This window comes from Poecilia mexicana, unplaced genomic scaffold (genome assembly GCF_051168715.1).
Source record: "Poecilia mexicana isolate PSO_F unplaced genomic scaffold, ASM5116871v1 scaffold_2, whole genome shotgun sequence".
NCBI classification, from domain to species: domain Eukaryota; kingdom Metazoa; phylum Chordata; class Actinopteri; order Cyprinodontiformes; family Poeciliidae; genus Poecilia; species Poecilia mexicana.
In genome coordinates, this window is record NW_028263371.1 from 14754468 (window position 1) to 14774339 (window position 19872).

The window sequence follows — 19872 nt, forward strand, 5'->3', positions numbered from 1 at the left end:
TGTTGATTAACAGCGCTAAGACCCGCCTCCTGGCTCTGATTGGTTGGTTTGGTGCATTTCTTCAGACGGCTATAGTAGCTCAGGGAAGAGGTGGAGGAGATCAATCTGTCTCATAACAAATGTGTAAAAAACCTCATGTTTTAATAAAAGCCACAAACTGCAGCTTTAAACCCATTTAATTATGTATTACATTAAATGTTACTGTCATTTTAAAAAGGTTCAGTTAGCAGACTAATTGATCCGATCTCGATGCAGCCGGTGTGATTCTTGTCATGTTCTGCGTTCCTGCTTCAGGTGAACATCTTCAATGGAGCCAACATGGAGTCCATGATTAACTTCACCGGCTCGCAGGTAAGCTTCGGTAAATGTCGCAAAGCGCAGGCGGCGAGTTCTGGCTGCGTGGATGTGTCATTTCCCATGATGCAGGTTCTGCTCAGCACCGTCTAGAAGGAGTGTGGAAAACCGTCTCCCCTCATAAAGTCGCCGCTCTGCGAACCAACAGTAATTAACCTAAATGCGGCGCAGCAGAAACAGTCATTTTGTTTTGGCACGTAATTGTCCGACAGAATGAATGAAATTACATGTTTAATGCCGTTAAGAGCAGCTGCTCTGCAAATGAGTTATGGCCGCACGGGCAAGAGGCAGGGAAGGGTGTCGAATTAAAATAGTTCTGTGGCATCCAGATAAACTTTCAACCTGTATTCAGTTTGTGGTGAACCGTTGGATAATGTCAGCAGAAACAGCCGTGTTGTTACGTGGCTGCTGAGGAGGAGAAGCTCTGCTGCTCCGCTGACTGACTGGCTTCTGGCTGGATTTCTTTCTGTCCACATGATGGAGAAAATTCTCCTTTTAACAGTCAGGCAGCTGATTTTACAACCTACATAAACTCCGTGTGCAGGCCTGTCGCAGAAACAAATTTTATAGGGCGATAAACTGTTCCAGAAGTTATCGTGATAAACGATATTGTTGTTGTTGTTTTGAGACCATCTTCAAGTGATATGATGGTAATTGCATAAAAATGCAAGAACACATTCAAGAATCAATAAACTTTAAATTTTAATGAACATTTAACACCGGAACTGGAAGACATTTTAAATATCAAAAACGAAAAACAACAAATAAGATAAATTATGGAGTCAAAAAAAAGACCTAGTTGAGACTAAAGCACCAGACTGAAGAGCTTTTTTTCCAGGTTTTAGTAGAAAAAGAGACAGAAAAGAAAAATAATAACTCATGCTAGTTTTAATTCATCGTGCGATTAACTGATTTATTGCTTATATCTAAGTTTCTGATGTTCTCCTGTTACAGCTTCATATTTAATGTGCCTCCAGCACCTAAAATGTGGGGAAATAACCAATTTGCTTAAAACCCGTCTGGTCGTTCTGGGTCGTGTTGACGCTGAATGAACTCTTGATGCTGGCAGCGGAGGGCAGCGGGTTGAAAGGACGGGAAGAGGAGGTCGTCATCATCAGCAGGGATAATGACAGATTTCCTCTTCTTGTTCCTAAATAACCCAACAACCTTTATCGTGTCGTCTCTCTCTGAACATCTTGTTTATGTCCGTGGCTCGTTGACTTCTGTTCTTTATCGCCGCTCATGCTCCCGTAGAGAGAGAGCTCTCTGACCTTTTTCACGGTTTCCAGGTTTCACCTTTGCTCCCTCCTCTTCTCTCTCTCTCTCGTGCAGATGGCTGCCTACTTTGGATACTCAGTGGCTGCCTCTGATGTTAACAGCGATGGGTAAGTGTGGTTTTTCCTGCCTTGTCCTCTAACAGCTGACATTTCCTGGCTGCGGCGCTAAAAACCACTCGAAGGCTTAATGAAGCACGCGTGTAAACTCCACGCCACCTCCTGCCTTGGTGGTGTTTAAGTGGAACCAGGCGCACGCTCGGCGTTCGGGTGACATCATTAAACGCAGAGGTCACATTTGAAGTGTTTACGGCTCTGCTTACTTAGAACCTGTGAAAAGAATTGATTCGTTTACTCAGAAATGAGCTGCACTACATCTGAAAAGGGCAACCCGCCACATTTATTGACACCTGTGGCAAACACTTCAACACCAGCCACTTCCTGTTTCCTTTGGATATAAATGTGATCAGACACGTCTTTTAGATGCTCTTCAGAGATGGAATATCAAGCTGAAATGCTGTTATTTAAAGCAGATGTATGCTGATGTCCAGATGCCTCACCTAAACCTGCTAACGTGACATGTTAAGTTAACCTTTACGTTAAGTTAACAACTGGTTGCTTTTGGTTTTCTGAAAAATATTAAAACCTGACATTAGCTGCATTACGGATGTGCACAAATCTTTGTCTATATTCTAATGCCAAAAACACAGTTTCACAATTGCGATGCTTTCATTAGATATGAAATAAAATTAAGATCACTCGTGAACAAGCTCGTTCACGCGATAAGTCATTAAATATTATGGCGATGGCGGATGTAAAGGGTTAGGTGAAATTATATTCATATTCCAGCCGTGGCTGAAGTTTTTGTTTATGTATTCAGGCACCGGAGCGACAAGCCGCTGATACGCGAGAGCGGCTGTGTACGCAGTGGACTGCAGCCGGCGATTTTACAGAGGATTCAACACGTTGGAATGACATAACCTTTTATGAACTGTGACACACCATAGTTGTCTCAAAATGGAAGACGACTACTTCCTGTTGTCGTCTTTGTCGTGTGCCAGTAGTAACGTCCAGTTGTTGATCACATCACTCATGATGCGAAAGAAGTCTTTCTGTTCCAGTTTTGGAAAATGTTTCTGTTCCTATACGGCTAAAAATAACCCACCTCATCCTAGTGCAAAAACCTTGAAAAACGTGAGTTTCCTCTAAGTTGCTGTGTTTCTGTTAAGCAAATTTATTTTTGAAATTTCAGTTTCCTCAATTCTGTGGTTTACGGAAACGCAGCTCGTGTCCGATGGAGGAGAGTCTCTTGATTCTCTCCTAATTGGAGCAATCGTAGAACATGAGTAACAAACAAAGCTGGGAGAGGACTCGTTTATCTTGTCTGCCACTGGTGATTTGCAACCCCTACTCCTAGCTAAAGAGCGCTAATAAACCTTTAGAGAGTGTCGGGTTCTAAGGATGTTTTATTTCAGTGAGTTTTACTGTGAAACGAACAGTGAGGACCAGATGAGACGGTCGGTTCTTATTTTCATGTCGTCTGGGTTTCAGGTTTGTGGACGTGTTGATTGGAGCTCCGCTCTTCATGGACCGAGGCACGGATGGGAAACTGAGGGAGGTGGGACAGGTAGGAAACGCACACCTACACACACACACACACACCTACACACACACACACACACACACCATTCACTGAATGTGCACACGTAGCAGAGCAGCTGGAGGAGATCAAGATGAATCACTGTCAACACACCAGATGTTTTTTCCACACCAGTAGAAAAAAATAAGTAAACAAAAAGATTTAAAAAACCCTGAATACTTGCGCTGTCATGACGACACAGATGAGTAAAAACATTTCACATGTGACGGTTCACCTCTACAACTGTTTTGCTACGCATTTCAGTCCAGAGGTCATTCTCTGAATATGTCCAGATTGGATTGTTTTGGTCATATTCTGCATAAATGCTCTTAAACTATTACCAGATGAACCCGATGTTAAAACATGTTATCTTTTGAAATACGACAACTGGATGTGGAACTGGAATAATCTATCATTTAAATTAATGTTATTCAGAAATAATTAAATTGTATTATAGATTTTGTTTAAAGTTTTTGTCTAAATACTATATAAACTATTTTTTTAACCCAAGGTTTGTCAGACTGTGAGAACCTCTGACTCTTGGCTAATTTGTTCTGCCTACAGTCTAATTCACATGTATTTTTGATATTTTGATGAAGGAGTTAATTTAAGAGGCTCCCCAAAGAATCAGCTTGTTGCTTTTAAGCATTTGGATGAATTTCTGCTCATCTGTTTTAAATAAAAACACTCAGATCATGTTAAATATTTGTGTTTCATCCCTGGTTATCATTGGTCTATTAAAGGCTGAAAGAAGATTTATGTCCAGACTTTATAAAATAAAAAAGATAAGAAGGAAAAAAAAACAGAACCCATTTAGTCTCATCTACTTTTATGCCTTAGTTCACACTTTAACCTGATTCCCTTTCAATAATTTGGTTTGTGGTTTGAGATGATTTCTTTCTTTTAAAGGTATAATTGGAAATGTGTCCAACATTTCAGCTGTCCTTTTCCAGGAACACATACAGAGATGCATCTACTTTTGTCTTAACGGCTGCGTGTCCTCCAGGTGTCCGTCTACCTGAGCCGAGGCGGCTTCTCCTTTCAGCCGCCGCAGCTGCTGACCGGAGCCGAGGTTTACGCCAGATACGGCTCATCCATCGCGGCGCTGGGGGACCTGGACAGGGACGGGTACAAAGGTCGGACCCCTAGGCATCATTTCTGTTGCTTCGCTAAAACCAGATTTTACTGTAAAGCGCAGCCAGCTGCGCCAGGCGTACGGAGAAAATTCAGCTGGAAAAAGGATGATGGGGATTCTGGGGTCACATGATATGAATATCACATATTCCCGTCTCACTCTGAGAAAAATAATAGGATTCAACAAAACCTGAATGTTTAAAACTCTATGGGACGACGACCAGGTGAAATAATGACATAAATCAGTATGTAAGGAAGATATTTCAAGATTATGAGATCGAGAGGAACTTATTATAGAAACGAGGAGGAAATCACAAGCAATATGGACACTAAAAACAAAGTATTGTACAATTATTACAGGTGGAATTTGAACTAATTACAGAGAATTTAATGCTTGGAAATTTTAATCAGATTTTTAATTTTTTTTTATAACATGCAAATGTTCTGGCTGGCACCTTTGTGTTCGAATGTTTCTGGTACTTTTACAAGCGACATCCACAAACAACGATGGACAACAAAGCTGCTTCTCTTGGCCCGCTGCGGCGTCGTTTCTCCTTTAAACAATCTGATTGGACCCTGGAAAAGACTAGTGCTGTGCTAAAGGAGTTAGCCTGTCAGCTATTCAAGCCTAAACTAGCATCTCAATGTTAAACATGTAGCAGTTAGCACAGACGACCCCAATGCTACGTTTTGAAGTAACTTTTCAAAGAAGTTCCATGAATGAAGGGGGGAACACTGGAAACACTGGAAAAGCTAAATGAATGTAACGAGACTTTGTACCAATTTGAATAACATTAAAAACAACAAATATCTTTGTCCTTTAGTCCATATGAATATTTATCCAGTAATTTAACAGGAAATATTGTTTTTAATTTGGATATACGCCAATATATGGTTTTCGATTGAGATTAATTAATTACTTACAGACCCTGCATCTCTACTAATGATACTTTATTGATACTTTATTGTAATCATTCAAGGGAAATTTCAATAAAAAACTAGAAATCGATTTTACTTTAGACCCTGAAACAAGTTTTGCATGTCAAACAGCTGAAAGCTCCTCTGACCGTTCTCACTGAGACGATCCAGTAAACGTAGTCACGGCTCTGCCGTCGTCCGTTTCCATGACGCTTCGTCTTGAGCAGACTCTGACCCCGGTGTCTCCCTCCTCAGACGTGGCCATCTCTGCCCCCTACGGAGGCCCGGACCACAACGGCCTGGTCTACATCCACAACGGCCACGCCTCTGGGATCGACTCCACAGCCTCTCAGGTAAACGTCAACCGTCGGCATGAGACGCCCCGACACGAAACGAGGGTCAAAGGTGACCCGGCACACTTACTCCGTCCCGTCCCGTGAAGCTGAGTTTGATCAGCACGTTTCTGTCGTAGTAACATCCAATTAGCTACAGACCTTCACAATAAGAGCCTTAACAATGAATTACTGGATTTTTTACTTTCATATGTAGAAAATATACATTAAAAATGTTAAACTTTGTTGGCCAATCAGCTTCTACTGTCGTACAGAAGCACACAAAAAAAAAGACAAACAACACAAGACGTGAGTAGACAGGAACCTGATGCTGCAGCCGTCATGGGAGGCGCTCCACTTTCATAATAACATGATGGTAGAGGAGGGGAAAATATCTCTTAAAAAATATATATATTCACTTTGTTGGACTGTTTTGTATTTACAGCTGTTAAAATGATATTTCCTTCTTCAGAGGAAGTTTAGTTTTACATAAATTCCTTGTTTTTCTCATCACATTGTTAAAAACAAATGAAATTATTTTTTCACCACTAATGCTCCAGAAAATGCTCAGAAAAGGTCTGGTGTGTTTTAGTGTTCAGTTTGAAATCAGCTGACGTGGTTTTGGATCAACATTTTTACCTTCCAATGTTGTTTTTAATTGAACAAAATAAAACAAAAAAAAAGAAACAAATGTATAAAAATTCAAGATCCACAACAAAACACCTCTTAATTCCTCCCGTCTTCTCTCCCCCTCAGGTCCTGCAGGGTAAATGGGCGTCCAGCTACATGCCTGCTAGCTTCGGCTATTCCATGACAGGAAGTACAGACATAGACCAGAATGGATACCCAGGTAAACTTCACTCACACCAACTCTTTTACAAACGGACCCATTAAGGCTTTTTAACACTCTGAACCGCGGTTGTGTCCAACAGATTTGGTGGTTGGAGCGTTTGGAGCAGACAAAGCTGTTCTATACAGGTAACCCCATCTAAATATCATCTTCTGCCTTCTGGTGTGTGTGTGGCACATATATATATGTGTGTGTGTGTGTGTGTGTGTGATCCCCTGCTGATGCCTCTGACTGAAAGGGAGAAGTTTAATGAGCGAGGCCACCTCTGATATCAAAGAGCTACTGTTTTTCATTCACTTCACTCCTACTGGCTTTATAGAGGCTACGAGTACAGAGGAGCGTTCACATGACGCTTCATACGTCCTCCTTAGTGTTGGAACACATTTACGCTTCTTAATCCAGGCAAAACACTTTCAGAGCACAAACTGTGTTCATCTATTCAATCACTTCATGTCTTAATCGTACGTAGTGGACATCCTATCAACATTTGGGCTTTTAGTTTTATCGTGGTGATATTGTGATGAGGATATAAGTGACGACTTATTAAAGTTTTAGGTGACTGTATTGGTTGTGTGTCACAGCAATTGTAACCCCACAAACACAAATGCTGCCCTTGAAAAACATTCCAGTTTGTCAAATATTTCTTTAGGATAAAAATCACGTGAAAAGTGTGACTTGTATTGCTAATAAACTGCTCCCTTAACCGCATTTAGTCATATTTGCTCACAAATTCATATTTCTTTATGCTTTTATTGGACAGACAGTGGAGACAAATGGTAAAACTAACAATCCTGACAGTTTTGAACATAATTAACTGTAATTTATCGTGACCAGGATGAATCTGGATTCTTATCGTACAAAGAAATTTATCACGATAACCGATGCGATAAATGCCAACCTTCCTTCATGTTCCTGTGCATCAGAGCTCGTCCAGTCATCAGTGTGAACGCCACGTTGGACATAAACCCCCAGATCATCAACCCAGAGGAGAAGAGCTGCACCATCCCTCAAACCAACACGCAGGTGTCATGGTGAGCGATCGCACCTCGAATGCATCGTCCATTTTTATCCTGATACTGTAGGTTTCCTACTATGATATATTTTAGCTGAACTCTCATGAATGTTTAGTGATTCTAAGCAAACCCTTAGCTTTACTCAGAGCTGACTCCTGTCAAAGTGTCTGACTTTCACTGAGGTTAGTTTGTTTTGCTTCACAGTTTTAAAGTGAAGTACTGTCTGGCAGCCGGCGGCTTTGGAGCTCCATCCTCTCTGAGTGAGTGAAACGGCTGCAGCCATTTATGGTTGCAGCCATTAACGTCAGACGATGGGTCAAGTATTTCACACATTCAGAAGGGAAAGCCATGCTTTTCATGTTATTCCTAGTATTATTTGACAATGTGAGAGTATTGCTTCCAGCTAGTGAAAACATGAAATTCAGTTTTGACTGCATTATTACATCAGACCAAACGCACTTTAAACAGTCTTTACACAGAATGTTCTGGCCATGTGTAGATCGTCAACATTTGGTTTCCACATTTTTAAGCCATGTTTCCATCAATGTTCTTCATTTTAAGCAAGTTTTTCAGTACGGCATTGGGAAAGGTTAATGGGAAAAAGTTTTATTCTGGCTTGAGGTAGATTTTGACTTTCCTAAAAAAAGTTAAAACGCCAAAGAGGAAACGTATTTGCCGAGTAAGTTTTGACATGAGGGAATGTTTCCCATCCACTGGTGTGTTTGTGCCTTCGTTGAGTTTCTTTTCTTCAGCCTGACAGCTGGTAGCAACACGTAGGGGAGGGGGGGGCTCTACTCTACTGTCCACAGAGTCTGTAAAAACTCTCGTCGCTCGTTTCATTCCTATCGAAGGAATAGTGTGATGGAAAATGTTCCCTTTTCTACTTCCTGCCGCAGGTTTTCGTGTGGACCTCACGCTGGATCGCCTGAAGCAGAAGGAGGCGACCAAACGCGCCCTCTTCCTCCACAGCGCAACCTATCAGTACTCCAAGAACATGACGGTGAACAGCAACAGACGGCTGGCCTGCGAGGAGCAGGAAGTCTACTTAAGGGTGAGGAAGCTGTAGACGAATCAGAACCAACTCGATTCCCTTTCTCGGACATGCATTCATCAAAAGGTGAACAACTGTTTGGTTGTGAGATGTGGATAATGATCCGTCCCACAGCTTCGAAACATGAGGTTTTAAAGACAAAATCAGTGATGATCTAAATGTTTGTTTGTTGTGTGTGAGGAGAGAAAGGAGGACAGACCGGGTACAGAGAACACCCTGGAAGTCTGCAAAAAGAGAGAAGAAGAAACAGAACCGCAAAACAACAAACATCCATCTGTAACAATAGCTACTGCATCGCTGCAAAGTACACAGTACTAAAGTAACGGTTAAGGGTGCCGATGTCGCTGTCCAATATTAGTACTGCTGTTGTGGCAGTATTAATATTTACCAATATTTTCCTTTATCAAATGTTTTATCTAATTACTCAATTAACTGGCAGAATAATCAATAGATTATTACTAAAATAATTGCTTACAACAGGCCTAATCCTCTTCCTTTCAGTTTCTGGTGGACCTCTGAGACAAATTCTGATTTCATGTTCAGGTTTTGTGTGTAAACCTAGAAATGTGGCCTGTGAGTCTTTAAAGGTGGTTTTGATTGGGGATCCGTTCTTTTTGAATGACTGTGCATGTTTACATTGTTTATGCAGTGATTCAGCGCATACAATTAGGCTTGTCGCAATAATCAATAGATCAATAGATCAATTAATCGTGTGATGAATTAAAACAAAGTTAATAATTTCCATTTGCATAATTTGTCGTTTTTCTCTTTCTACCAAAAACTGGATGACTAAAGTCTTCCGTCTGGTGCTCCAGATTCAAATAGATGGTGTTTTTTTGTTGTTTTTTGAAGGACAATTTTGTTTACAGAGACTCCATAATTAATTTTATTTCATTGTTATTGTTTTGTTTATTTAAAATGTTGTCCAGCTCCAGTGTTAAATGTTCATTAGAATTGAACATTTATTGATCTTTGAAAATGTTTTGATGTTACCATAGCACATCTTGGAAATGGTTCTGAAAACAACAACATTATAGCTCATCACAATAACTTCTGGAACAATTTATTGTCCAGCAATAAGTGTCGTAGTGAGAGACCTACATGAGGACTTTCAGGTCTTCCTGATGCGTGGATCCAGCTTTCTGCCGTCAGTCGGCTTCTTTCCCTCACAGCCTCTGCTTCCCTTTCACATTCTGTTCCCACAGATGTGTATTTATTACTGCAGCTCTTCAGAGGCCTGCCTGATGCCTTATTTGCACACATAGTGAGTGAGATATTGCGCTATCATTGCAGATTACATCAATGTTTAGCTATGTAAAAGGGCCTTGAATTATTACTCACACCGCTTTGGTTTTATGGGACAGACCAATACAGAGTGGAATGAAAACTATATATTTTTTTAAAGAATAAAAACCTGAATAGTTCCCATTTGTTTCTAGCCCACTTGGCTCTCTTTTCTTGATCATAAAATCCAGTGTTTGTGGAGGCCACCTGCGTCCACCTGTGTTTGATTTAATGTCAGTTTAAATCCAGATGTTCTGGGAAGCAGGAGAACAAGAAACACGTCAGATAAGTTCAGAGAGCAAGTCGAGAGGAGATTGATGCAGGATTAGGTGTGGCAAGAAAACTGTTCAGTCCGTTACTACTAATTCAGATTTTAATTACTCTGCAATGATTACAGATTATTGAAAACAAAGCTGTGTTTGTTTAAAAAGGAAGGGAATGGGGGCCCTGGTTTCTCCCAAAATGTGACCAAATCTCATCTCGTGGATGAACTTGTAGACCTCCATTCACCTCTCCAACAAACCCAACGTGATTTGTGTTTACAGGGTATCCACAGGTCCTTAAAAAGTCACAAATTCATGTATCTAGACTTAAGGCCTTAAAATGTCTTAAATTCATTTTAAAAATGTAGGATGGTCTTAAAGGCGTTGCTCACAGGTCTTAAATTCTGTTGTGGCAGGACTATTTAATCTCACATGTACTTTTCTGTCAGGCAAAAGTTTGAGTCACGTGCTGACATATTCACTGCTAACTAGCTGCTAAAGTATTCACTGCTAACTAGCTGCTATTGTAACCTTAGCTAGCTGTTTTTGTGCCCATCTATGCTAAATGCTAATTTATTGCTAGTTAGCTGGATAAGGTTAATTTTCGGCACAGGCTCACTTTTTTGTTTTACCAACTGAGACGAGGCTGCACACATTCTGTGCAACAACAGCTTAGGCTAGGCAATGCAGCGTTTAAGGCTGCAGAGAGCCTTAAACACAGAGTGGCTGCTCAGAGCCACAAACAGACCCCAAAAATGTCACAATTGCTACTTGATTGTAACAAAGCAGGATCTCCCAAACATCCCCTATACTTAAGTTTTTTTCAGTCTTAATTTTAATCCAAGGTGGCGTTGAAAAGGTCTTAAAAAGTCTTGAATTTGACTTGCTGAAAACTGCAGATACCCTGGTTTAAGTCTATTCTGCACATATTGGACATCTACTTGACCTCATGTGAAAGTGTATAGACAGGCTGGGAAAGGCAAGAGTCTAAAACTAAACGTATAATACTGAATGTTTCCATAAAATCAAACAGAAAAACAGTCAACCTGAAGCTGCACATCTGATCCCTTCTCCTTTTCATCCAGGACGACCGCGAGTTTCGGGATAAGATCACTCCCATCTCCGTGGCGATGGAGTACAGTCTGGACTACCAGCTGGCTGCAGATAAGACCGGACTGCTGCCCATCATCAACATCTGGGCACCGACCAACGTCACCAAGCAGGTACTCACTGCAGACGGGGCGGCGGGTCAGGGGAGTCCAAAGTGTGGCCCGGGGGCCATTTAATTTATTAAACTGCTAAATATGGGAAGCGTTTTGAAAGAAAGTGACCCAGATCCTGTTCTTACAACTGATGGTAAACTGGTTCAGTCGATCCTGAAAGCATATTGGGGCCATATTAAGAAAAAAACTAAGTGTAAAATTAAGACTTTATTATCATAATACAACTTTATTGTCGTTGTATTATGTATTATCTTTCTTTATTCTGGTAAGTTTATGACTTTATTCAAATTCAGTTCAGTTCAAAAATACTTTAATACCATAAGGGAAATTACATGTTTTAAAACTGTTCTAAAATACTATGAACTTTATTCTCACACAAGTTTATTTTCGTTAAATGACTTCATTCTCATGATTTTATCGTCTTATTTTTTGTGTGCTCTTAATACTTCGTTGTGCTTTTAATACAGGAAACATGAAAAATAAAGGATTTTTGTAGGAAAATCCTCGTCCTACAAAAATAGGATTTTTTTTCTCTCCAAAAGAAACACCTAAAATTTGATTACATTTTTTCTCTTCTTCATCTTAATTTTTAATTTGATCGACCTGCGAGACTTCTGAGTGGACAATCTTGGCTCGCGTGTCTAACGTGCCACTGTTGCTATGGTAACTTAAACAGAGAAGTTAAACCAGCACCATGTTGGCACAGAGTTAGACTCGGAACGAAGCCCACAGTGTTGGCTTGGTTTTAGAAAAAGTGAATCTCCCTCTAGTGGCTCCTGTTGGTCCTGAACCAACTGGTTCCTCTGACAGTAATTGATTTTCTGTTCCCTCTTCTTCTCCAGGCTCACATTCTGCTGGATTGTGGCGAAGACAACATCTGCAAACCCGACCTCAAGCTGTCGGTGGAGAGGTTGGTGCAGCGAAGTCGATTAAACAAAACCAGTCATGACGGCGTTGAAGAGTCGTTAGAGGTCGTAACCGTCTGTGTCCTCTGATTGGCCGCAGCGACCGGAAGAAGATCTACATCGGCGACGACAACGCCCTCACCCTGATGGTCACGGCGGAGAACAGGGGCGAGGGCGCCTACGAGGCCGAGCTGCACGTCTACCCGCCTCAGCAGGCCGACTTCACTGGCGTGGTCCGCAGTCAGGTAGAGCTGGTCGCATCTCATGTTTTCCATCCAGGGTGAACGGCAAAAAGTCGCGTAAACGCAAAGAACCGTCTTTGGAGTCTCACAGTAATCCGTGTCTTTATGTGCATGGCTTATGACAGAACCTGTGGAAGTCATGATCTTATTTTGTGATCTTTGATTTCCTCTGCCTGGGAACAAAAATCTAAATATGCGACCTGACAGAAGAAGTCATCAGAAAACTAGGAAGCTGGTTGTGAATTGGTGTTTCCCCCATTAGTGTGTCTTTAAATCTTCAATCTACATTTCAACCCTCTGAACTAAACAAACTGGATGCTTTCTTTTTTATTTCCAACAAAGTACTGACCAGTTAGGTTCCCTATTAATTAAATTTTTGGGTTTTGAAGATCATATTAGGACGGTTCATCATCTTTGACGAGTGTTGTTTTAAAGTTTCTATTTATTTGGACTTTGAATAAAAAAAAATGTTGTGAAGGCTTACTTTGGTATAAGTTTTAACAGATGTTACTTCATAGAAATAATACATTTTTTAACACATCATCAAAATATCAGTAGCAGAACTTTGAGACGATCGTTCAACTGTGTATTTTTTTTATCGGCTCACGTCAGATCCTAGTAACTCACCTACTTTTCTCATTAAAACAACTTTTTTTCTTCTCATAATCTTAACACTTTTTTGTTGTTTTTAAAATTGGGTCTTTTGTGCGCTAGTGTTCTCATACTTCATACGATGTTCTCATACTTCAGCTAAAGTGTTCGTAGCCTCGCCCTGATGCTCCGAATACTCAGAAGGGAGGATTTAAATGGACACCACTTTCTGATGATATTTTCCTGTCATTTGTAATTTTGTTTTTAGAAAAGAAAACGAGCATAAAAAAAACTCAACTCAAATCAGAAATTGGATCTGGTGTAAAAACTACAGAACCTTTATTTATTATCTAAATCTCATCCATTATCACTGTTGATATGTGTACGATGACGTTGTGACGTTCCTTCCTGCCTGCTCTCCCACAGACTCTCTCCAGGCTCTCCTGTGCTTACAAGAAGGAGAACGAGACCAAGATGGTGGTGTGTGACCTGGGAAACCCCATGAAGAAAGACACAACGGTCAGTCAGAGGCAACGCAGTGACGTCCAACACCCGGCATCTTTAAAAACATCCCAGAGTAAATTACTTATAGCGCCTCGGAAACGGACTCGTCATCTTGAACCTTTTCACGTTTCGTCCCAACACGACCACAGATGAGATCTAATGATCGACGCACAGAGTTTATTAGAGAGCATTAATGAACAGATGAAGACCTGAGTCTGTGTTCGGTTGATGGGAACTCTGCTGTTCATGTCGATGCCAAGCGGACCGCACTCCGCTCCAAAAGCACGAAGCCGGCGTTGGCACAATGCTTTCTGGGAAAATGCAATCAAAACAAATGAGTCTAACGCTAGCTTTTACCAACGATAAAAGGAAAATATAAACTAATGCGTTAAAACTTGACGTTACACCATTTTGTTTACATTTCATGAAGAAGGAAGTTGCGTTTCAGAGGTTTTCCTGTCGTTTCCTTCAGTGGTTCTTGGTGCAGCGCCCCCACAGGCAAGGAGGGGAACAGGTTTTTCACAGGGTTTGGATCAATTTATAGCTGAAAATGTTGCATTTTTGGTCCCCAATCGAGGCGATTCGGTCAGACTTATCAGGTGGGGAAACACTCAAAGTGACATCTCAGGGTTTCCACAGAACTCCAAGTCCAACATCCAAACATGGAGAGAGTCCGAAGCAACCGTTCACTTTACACATCTGGTCCTAATGGAGGAACGTCAGGAAGAAAGCGTTTGTTGAAACAAAACCCATTTAAGGTTAAAAACAAGCCAGTAAGGGATTCGGTGAACATGTGGTCAAATCAGAGCAAATTTAGCAAAACTCAGCAAAAAGCTCATTTTACAAAATATTCACAGGGCCTGAAGAGAAGAACAGCACGAAAACCAGACACCTTCTCTGTTCAGCTTCACAATGAACCTTTGTTTAGTCAGTCAAATGTAATCCCAATAAATTCCACTGAAATTTGTTGTTGTAAAGTGACAAAAAGGTGCAAGGGGTGTGAATACTTTTGGGAGCCACTCTCATTGTTTTAAGATATTTTAGGAAGTATCCTGAGACGTTTTGTATGTGTGTATCTCTCCCTGCTCTCTCATTGGCTCTCAGCTCTGTTCTGTCGTCTCATTGGTCAGATCCTGGCAGAGCTGGGGTTCAGTGTACACCAGCTGTCGGAGGAGGACACCTCCATCAAATTCGACCTCCAGATCGTCAGGTACGCCGCCGCCGCCGCCGCACTTCTAACTGGAATGACAGCAGCTCCACCTGCTGGCATAGCGAGGAAATAGTTTTATTTTATGGGGAACAGCGAATCTCCATGTTTGCTGCCTTGCAGAAGCTTTAAGCCAACAAGGAAGTCAGTTGGAAGCTGATTTTGTTGGTTAAGACTCGTCTAAATGCCAGAGAGTGCATCGCCCCCCCGGCGTTCGCCTGTGTGTTTGTGTTTCTGTGGGAGAGAGCGGAGGGGGGAGGGGGGCCTGAACTATGTTAATGAGAGGTTTGAGCAGGATTTGGTTTCACTCCTCCTCGCCTCTCTGGTGCATTTCCTCAACTTTAAAAGTGTGAGCGTAAAGAAACGTACATCAGGAGCTGCAGTAGAGCTGTGTTGCTCTATTGTAATGCAACATTGATGTACCGTATTTTCCGGACTTTAGAGAAAAAAAAATGTGATATGAAGATGGAGGAAAAAGAAAACGTATATAAAATCCTTTTATCTGGATATTATTAAATGTAAATCCCCAGATATGATTTGATGAAACTTTGCTTTTCAGACAGTAATGTTTAATCCTCGGTTTATTTCTGTCAGAATGAATTAATGTTCAATGCATCAGTCAAAAAAAATGTCATTAAAAGGAAAAAAAACAAACATAAGTCCCAGGACCAACCAAACTGTGGATTTAGTGTCACTTCTAGTCCAGGAAATACGGTACTCGAATGTTTCCTTTTGTTATTATTACAAACATCGTTTTATTAGCTAATTTAAAAATAGAAAAAAAAGGATATATATATATATATATATATATATATATATATATATATAATTATGCACAAGTAGTGTTGATTTTATTTTTAAAACAGAGCAGGCCTGAAATAATAGAAGAAATGTAACCAGCCTTTTGTTTGTTTTTATTTTGACGGTTCATCTCATCACCTCCAGTCGGGAGAAACATGTTGGTCACATTAAGATGAATCCTCCAGAGCTGCACATAATTTATCTGTTCCTATATTCATATCTCGTGTTTTTTTTTTTTTTCTCATTTTTAATCCACGGAGGTGACTGATGTTGTCGTTGTGTTTCAGCTCTAACCAGTTTCAAAACACGAGTCCTCGAGTCTCCAGCGTCACGCAGCTGGACATCCTGGCTAAAGCCTCCATCAGAGGGTAACACACACATTTCCACACCCTGATTTATTCTTCTTAAATATACAATTTGATCTTTTTTTTTTCCTGTGCAAATGTTGGAAGTAGAGTAGGAACAAACCCAGCAGTCAGACTCCCCTGAGTTGTTCCCACTGTCTACTCTTGCCCGTTCATTGTTCTGGGCGTCAGCATGTCGGGACGTATCCATGGAAACGGTGTGTGTTGCTCTCCCAGGTCGTCGTCTCCCTCTCAGGTGCTGCTGCCCATCGCCAACTGGAAGCCCAAAAACCCCCCGGTGCTCGGAGACGACATCGGGCCGCAGATCCTTCACGTTTACGAGGTCCGAAAGTCTCAAAAAACAAAACGTTTACAGTTAAATAAATATGTTTCTGTTCCTTTGCTCATTTATCTTCTGTTTCCATCTAATCTTAAATTCATGTTTATTTTCTGGGCTGAATATCAAAATGAGGGCTGACATGCAAATTCAGGAGAAACGTGACGAATGGCTCCGTCACCTCGGCTGCTTCTGCTTTATTTACCTTTGAGTAAATCCCAGATGTACCTGAAGGGAAAGTTGCGTTGCGGCGGCTCTGACCTCACGTTGACAGAGTGCTGCTCTTTCAGCTGCTGAACAACGGGCCCAGTACGTTCAGCAAGGCGTCGCTGGAGGTGGAATGGCCGTATCACTTCAGGAACGGCTCTCTGCTCTACATCACCAGCTTCGAGACCGAGGGACCCATCAACTGCACCACCGACGTGGAGATCAACCCACTCAACGTCTCTGTAAGACGCTGTTTTCTTCTTTATCCTGCTCTTTTCTACCCATAAAGAGAATTACAGTGTCTTTACAGCTTTCTGTATTGGAAGGAGGAAACTGGGAAAAGCAGCTGCATTCCATTGCATCATAGTATTGATGAAAAGTTTTTGTATTTCAGTAATTAAACTAAAACTCATTGATTCATGTTTGATACAGAAACTATTAGCTAGACAATAAGGATGAAGATTGCTGACAGGACAATTATCTAGCAGAAAGTTGGTAAACCAAGAAAAGTCTTCGCTAAAGGAATGACTTCTCTGAATGCTGTTAAAAACACGTTAATGGAAAGTTACCCGTATATCAACGTGTTCACGCATCCCTAAAAAGTCTTAAATTCATTTAAAAAAAATGTAAGTCAGCCTTGAACATGTCAATCTCGGGTCTTAAATTTTTTCGAGGCAGAGCTATTTAATCTTGTAGATGCTGTATAGTTTATTTCTCATGAGACGTTTCTGTCAGGTGAAAGTTTGAGCCCGAAGCAGACATCTTGGTTACGTTCTGCGACTCGAGGCCGTTGAGGCTTCCGCTAACTAGCTGCTGATAATCATTTGCTAGCTAGCTAGCCTTTTTGCGTAAGTGTAAATTTATCAGCAGTTTGCTGGACGTTTGCCTTCTTCTCTGGCTCACTTCTGTTGCCAACACGTACGATTACACCTGCATTCTGTGCAAAAAAGTTTAGCACCACGATATAAATATCTTCTGTGCATTTCTGTCGCGATACAGGTCTTAAATTTCAGTCATACTGGTCTGAAAAAGTCTTAAATTCAAGTTGGAGGGGAAACCCTGCATGAGTTCGGTATCCATAGAAACTACTGATGTACTGATTTTTGATTTATCTCACTCTGCGTTCAGTTGGGGTTTCAGCCACCAAGTTCCCAGTAAATGTGTTTTGTTTGCCGGTCAGAACCCGCTGGCGACCCAGAAGAACACCAGCGTCGTCAGAGACCGAGAGGCAGAGGGAGGAAACCCGAGACGTCTGAGGAAGAGAGACCTGGAGGCCAGAGAGACGCAGAACGACCTGCAGATACTGGTGCGCGCGCACACACACACACACACACACACACACACACACACACACACACACACACACACACACACACACACACACAGCATGGCCTGTTTTTATTCCTCACTATCTTTTCTCTTTCATTCCGAGTTTCCTGAGTTTACCTTCTGTTTTTGTCTGACTGCGTGTTCAGGACTGCAACACGGCCGAGTGTCTGAAGCTGAGGTGTCAGGTCGGCCGTCTGGAGAGGAACAAGAACGCCATCCTGTTCATCTACTCCAGACTGGACGTCAACAACTTCCTCAGGGTGCGACAACACAGCAGCTCTTACAACCAATCACTAAGATTCACTTGCCAGGAGGCGTGTTTTATTTTGAAGTTTCGTGGAAGAAACGGTGGATGGGAGAAACTTCTCTTGAGGAAGTTTTTGGCTTTTCTGTAAAAAAAAGTTAAGGCGCTCAAGGGGAGATGGAAACAGATTTAAGTTTGGGTGTAGTGGATCCACAGGTGGATCTTTGGCTTATTAGAGACACAAAACTGAGGAATGTCAGAGTGCAAACCTTCAGTTTGGAGGGAGAACTCTCCATTTTTCTGAAATGTGTGGAGTGTGCGTTCCATCTTGTTTATTACAGGCAACATCTGTTCAGATTATACTCCAAACCTGCAGATGGAAACACAACTAATTCACGTTTTCCTTTTTTTTTTTTTTTTTTTTTTTCTGCTTAGCGACATGTCAAAAGTTTGGTTTTCAGTTAGATGGCGCAGACGGCTAATGCCACTTAAATGTATGTTGTTGTTTCTTCCCACAGGCCTTTTTGTAGCTCGGTTTTCAAAGCTTGACTGTTTCTTTTGGTGATGTGTTGCCTCATTTGCTTCATCTTGTTTCCTTTCTCCTCAGACTGAGAATCAGAATCGCTCCTACGTGGTTCGCTCCACAGCCTCGTTTGAGGTCATCGAGATGCCGTATAAGAACCTGCAGACTGAGCTGCCGGCCAACTCCACCACCGTGAGTCCCACTGCAACACGCAGTCATCAGCACACAGCTTGACAGCGCCACGGTTTTCCATGGACAGGAGGCGATGCTGTTAGCTAATCAAAAATATATTGTCTATAAAGTACAAATACTTTGTAAAGCGTAAAACGTGTTGCACACAAAATGTTCAGCTCTTTCTTTCTAACCTTAAATTCTGAAGAGAACAATCAAAACCTAGTGGAAGATCGTAAAGATAAACTTCTGGAGGAGAGGCTGAGGTTTGCTCCCGCTCTCGTTTCCAGGTGAGCGTGTCGGTGACGTGGGTGGCCGACACGGCCCAGCCGGTACCGGCCTGGGTGGTCGCTCTGGCGGTACTCGCAGGACTGCTGCTGCTGGCTTTGCTCATCTTCATCATGTACAAGGTGAGGAAACTTTTAGATCATCTCAACAGCGATGCTAACTCTAAAACGTCTTGCCTCATCGTTGCTGGATTTCAGCAAACGGACGACGACATTGTTGAAAAGAGGTTTCAGATCTGATTTGGCAGACCATGTGGGGTTCCTCAAGGCTCCGTTCTCAGGCCACTGTTGTTCCATATCTGCATGATCCCTCAGTTTATTACATCTACTGCAAACATGAGCCGGTCTCTATAGAAGTCCATTACTGACACTATAGAAGTGTTTCCATAATGCCAATAAGTTCATCAGAATTTCCTTTATTATTATTGTTGTTGTTGGTCCCAAAAATGATATTTTAGATTTCAGACGCAGTGAGTCCAGAACCAAAGCCTTCATGAAACCTTTTTGAAGCTTCGGGTTCAGAGCTACAAATTAGATGGATACATACTTTATTAATTCTTTTGGAAATTTCCCTCAGGAAAATTTTAGTTCCCGTCTCCTGGGAATGTTTAATGTTTTGCTTTATTTATTATTGTTATTATTACCTGTGACTGAATGAAAGCAAATACATAAAATTTAGTTTTTATTCTCAACTCTGGAACCGATTTAATCAGAACGTGTTGAACTGAGAGCCTTACTGTTACTGTATCTGTCCCCAAAGCTCAAATGTATTATCATGTCAAAGCTATTTATTTATTTTAAATTGTTATTTTAATGTTTATTTCCATGTGGCGTCTTGTTTTCTT

General features: G+C 41.4%; 1 protein-coding gene across 1 annotated transcript in view; it reads left to right on the forward strand.

The window, feature by feature from the left end:
* Window positions 1-19872, forward strand: part of itgav (integrin, alpha V) — a 44136-nt gene that overhangs the window by 19666 nt on the left and 4598 nt on the right. Inside the window, exons 10-31 of the mRNA XM_015005870.2 lie at window positions 295-351; window positions 1687-1739; window positions 3180-3255; window positions 4274-4403; window positions 5575-5672; window positions 6408-6501; window positions 6584-6629; window positions 7425-7532; window positions 7719-7774; window positions 8411-8565; window positions 11198-11335; window positions 12178-12245; window positions 12341-12485; window positions 13500-13592; window positions 14708-14787; window positions 15873-15953; window positions 16167-16272; window positions 16557-16715; window positions 17654-17779; window positions 17949-18062; window positions 18654-18761; window positions 19031-19150. Coding sequence (XP_014861356.2) covers window positions 295-351; window positions 1687-1739; window positions 3180-3255; window positions 4274-4403; window positions 5575-5672; window positions 6408-6501; window positions 6584-6629; window positions 7425-7532; window positions 7719-7774; window positions 8411-8565; window positions 11198-11335; window positions 12178-12245; window positions 12341-12485; window positions 13500-13592; window positions 14708-14787; window positions 15873-15953; window positions 16167-16272; window positions 16557-16715; window positions 17654-17779; window positions 17949-18062; window positions 18654-18761; window positions 19031-19150 — 2211 coding nt within the window. The remainder of the gene's footprint in view (window positions 1-294; window positions 352-1686; window positions 1740-3179; window positions 3256-4273; window positions 4404-5574; window positions 5673-6407; window positions 6502-6583; window positions 6630-7424; window positions 7533-7718; window positions 7775-8410; window positions 8566-11197; window positions 11336-12177; window positions 12246-12340; window positions 12486-13499; window positions 13593-14707; window positions 14788-15872; window positions 15954-16166; window positions 16273-16556; window positions 16716-17653; window positions 17780-17948; window positions 18063-18653; window positions 18762-19030; window positions 19151-19872) is intronic.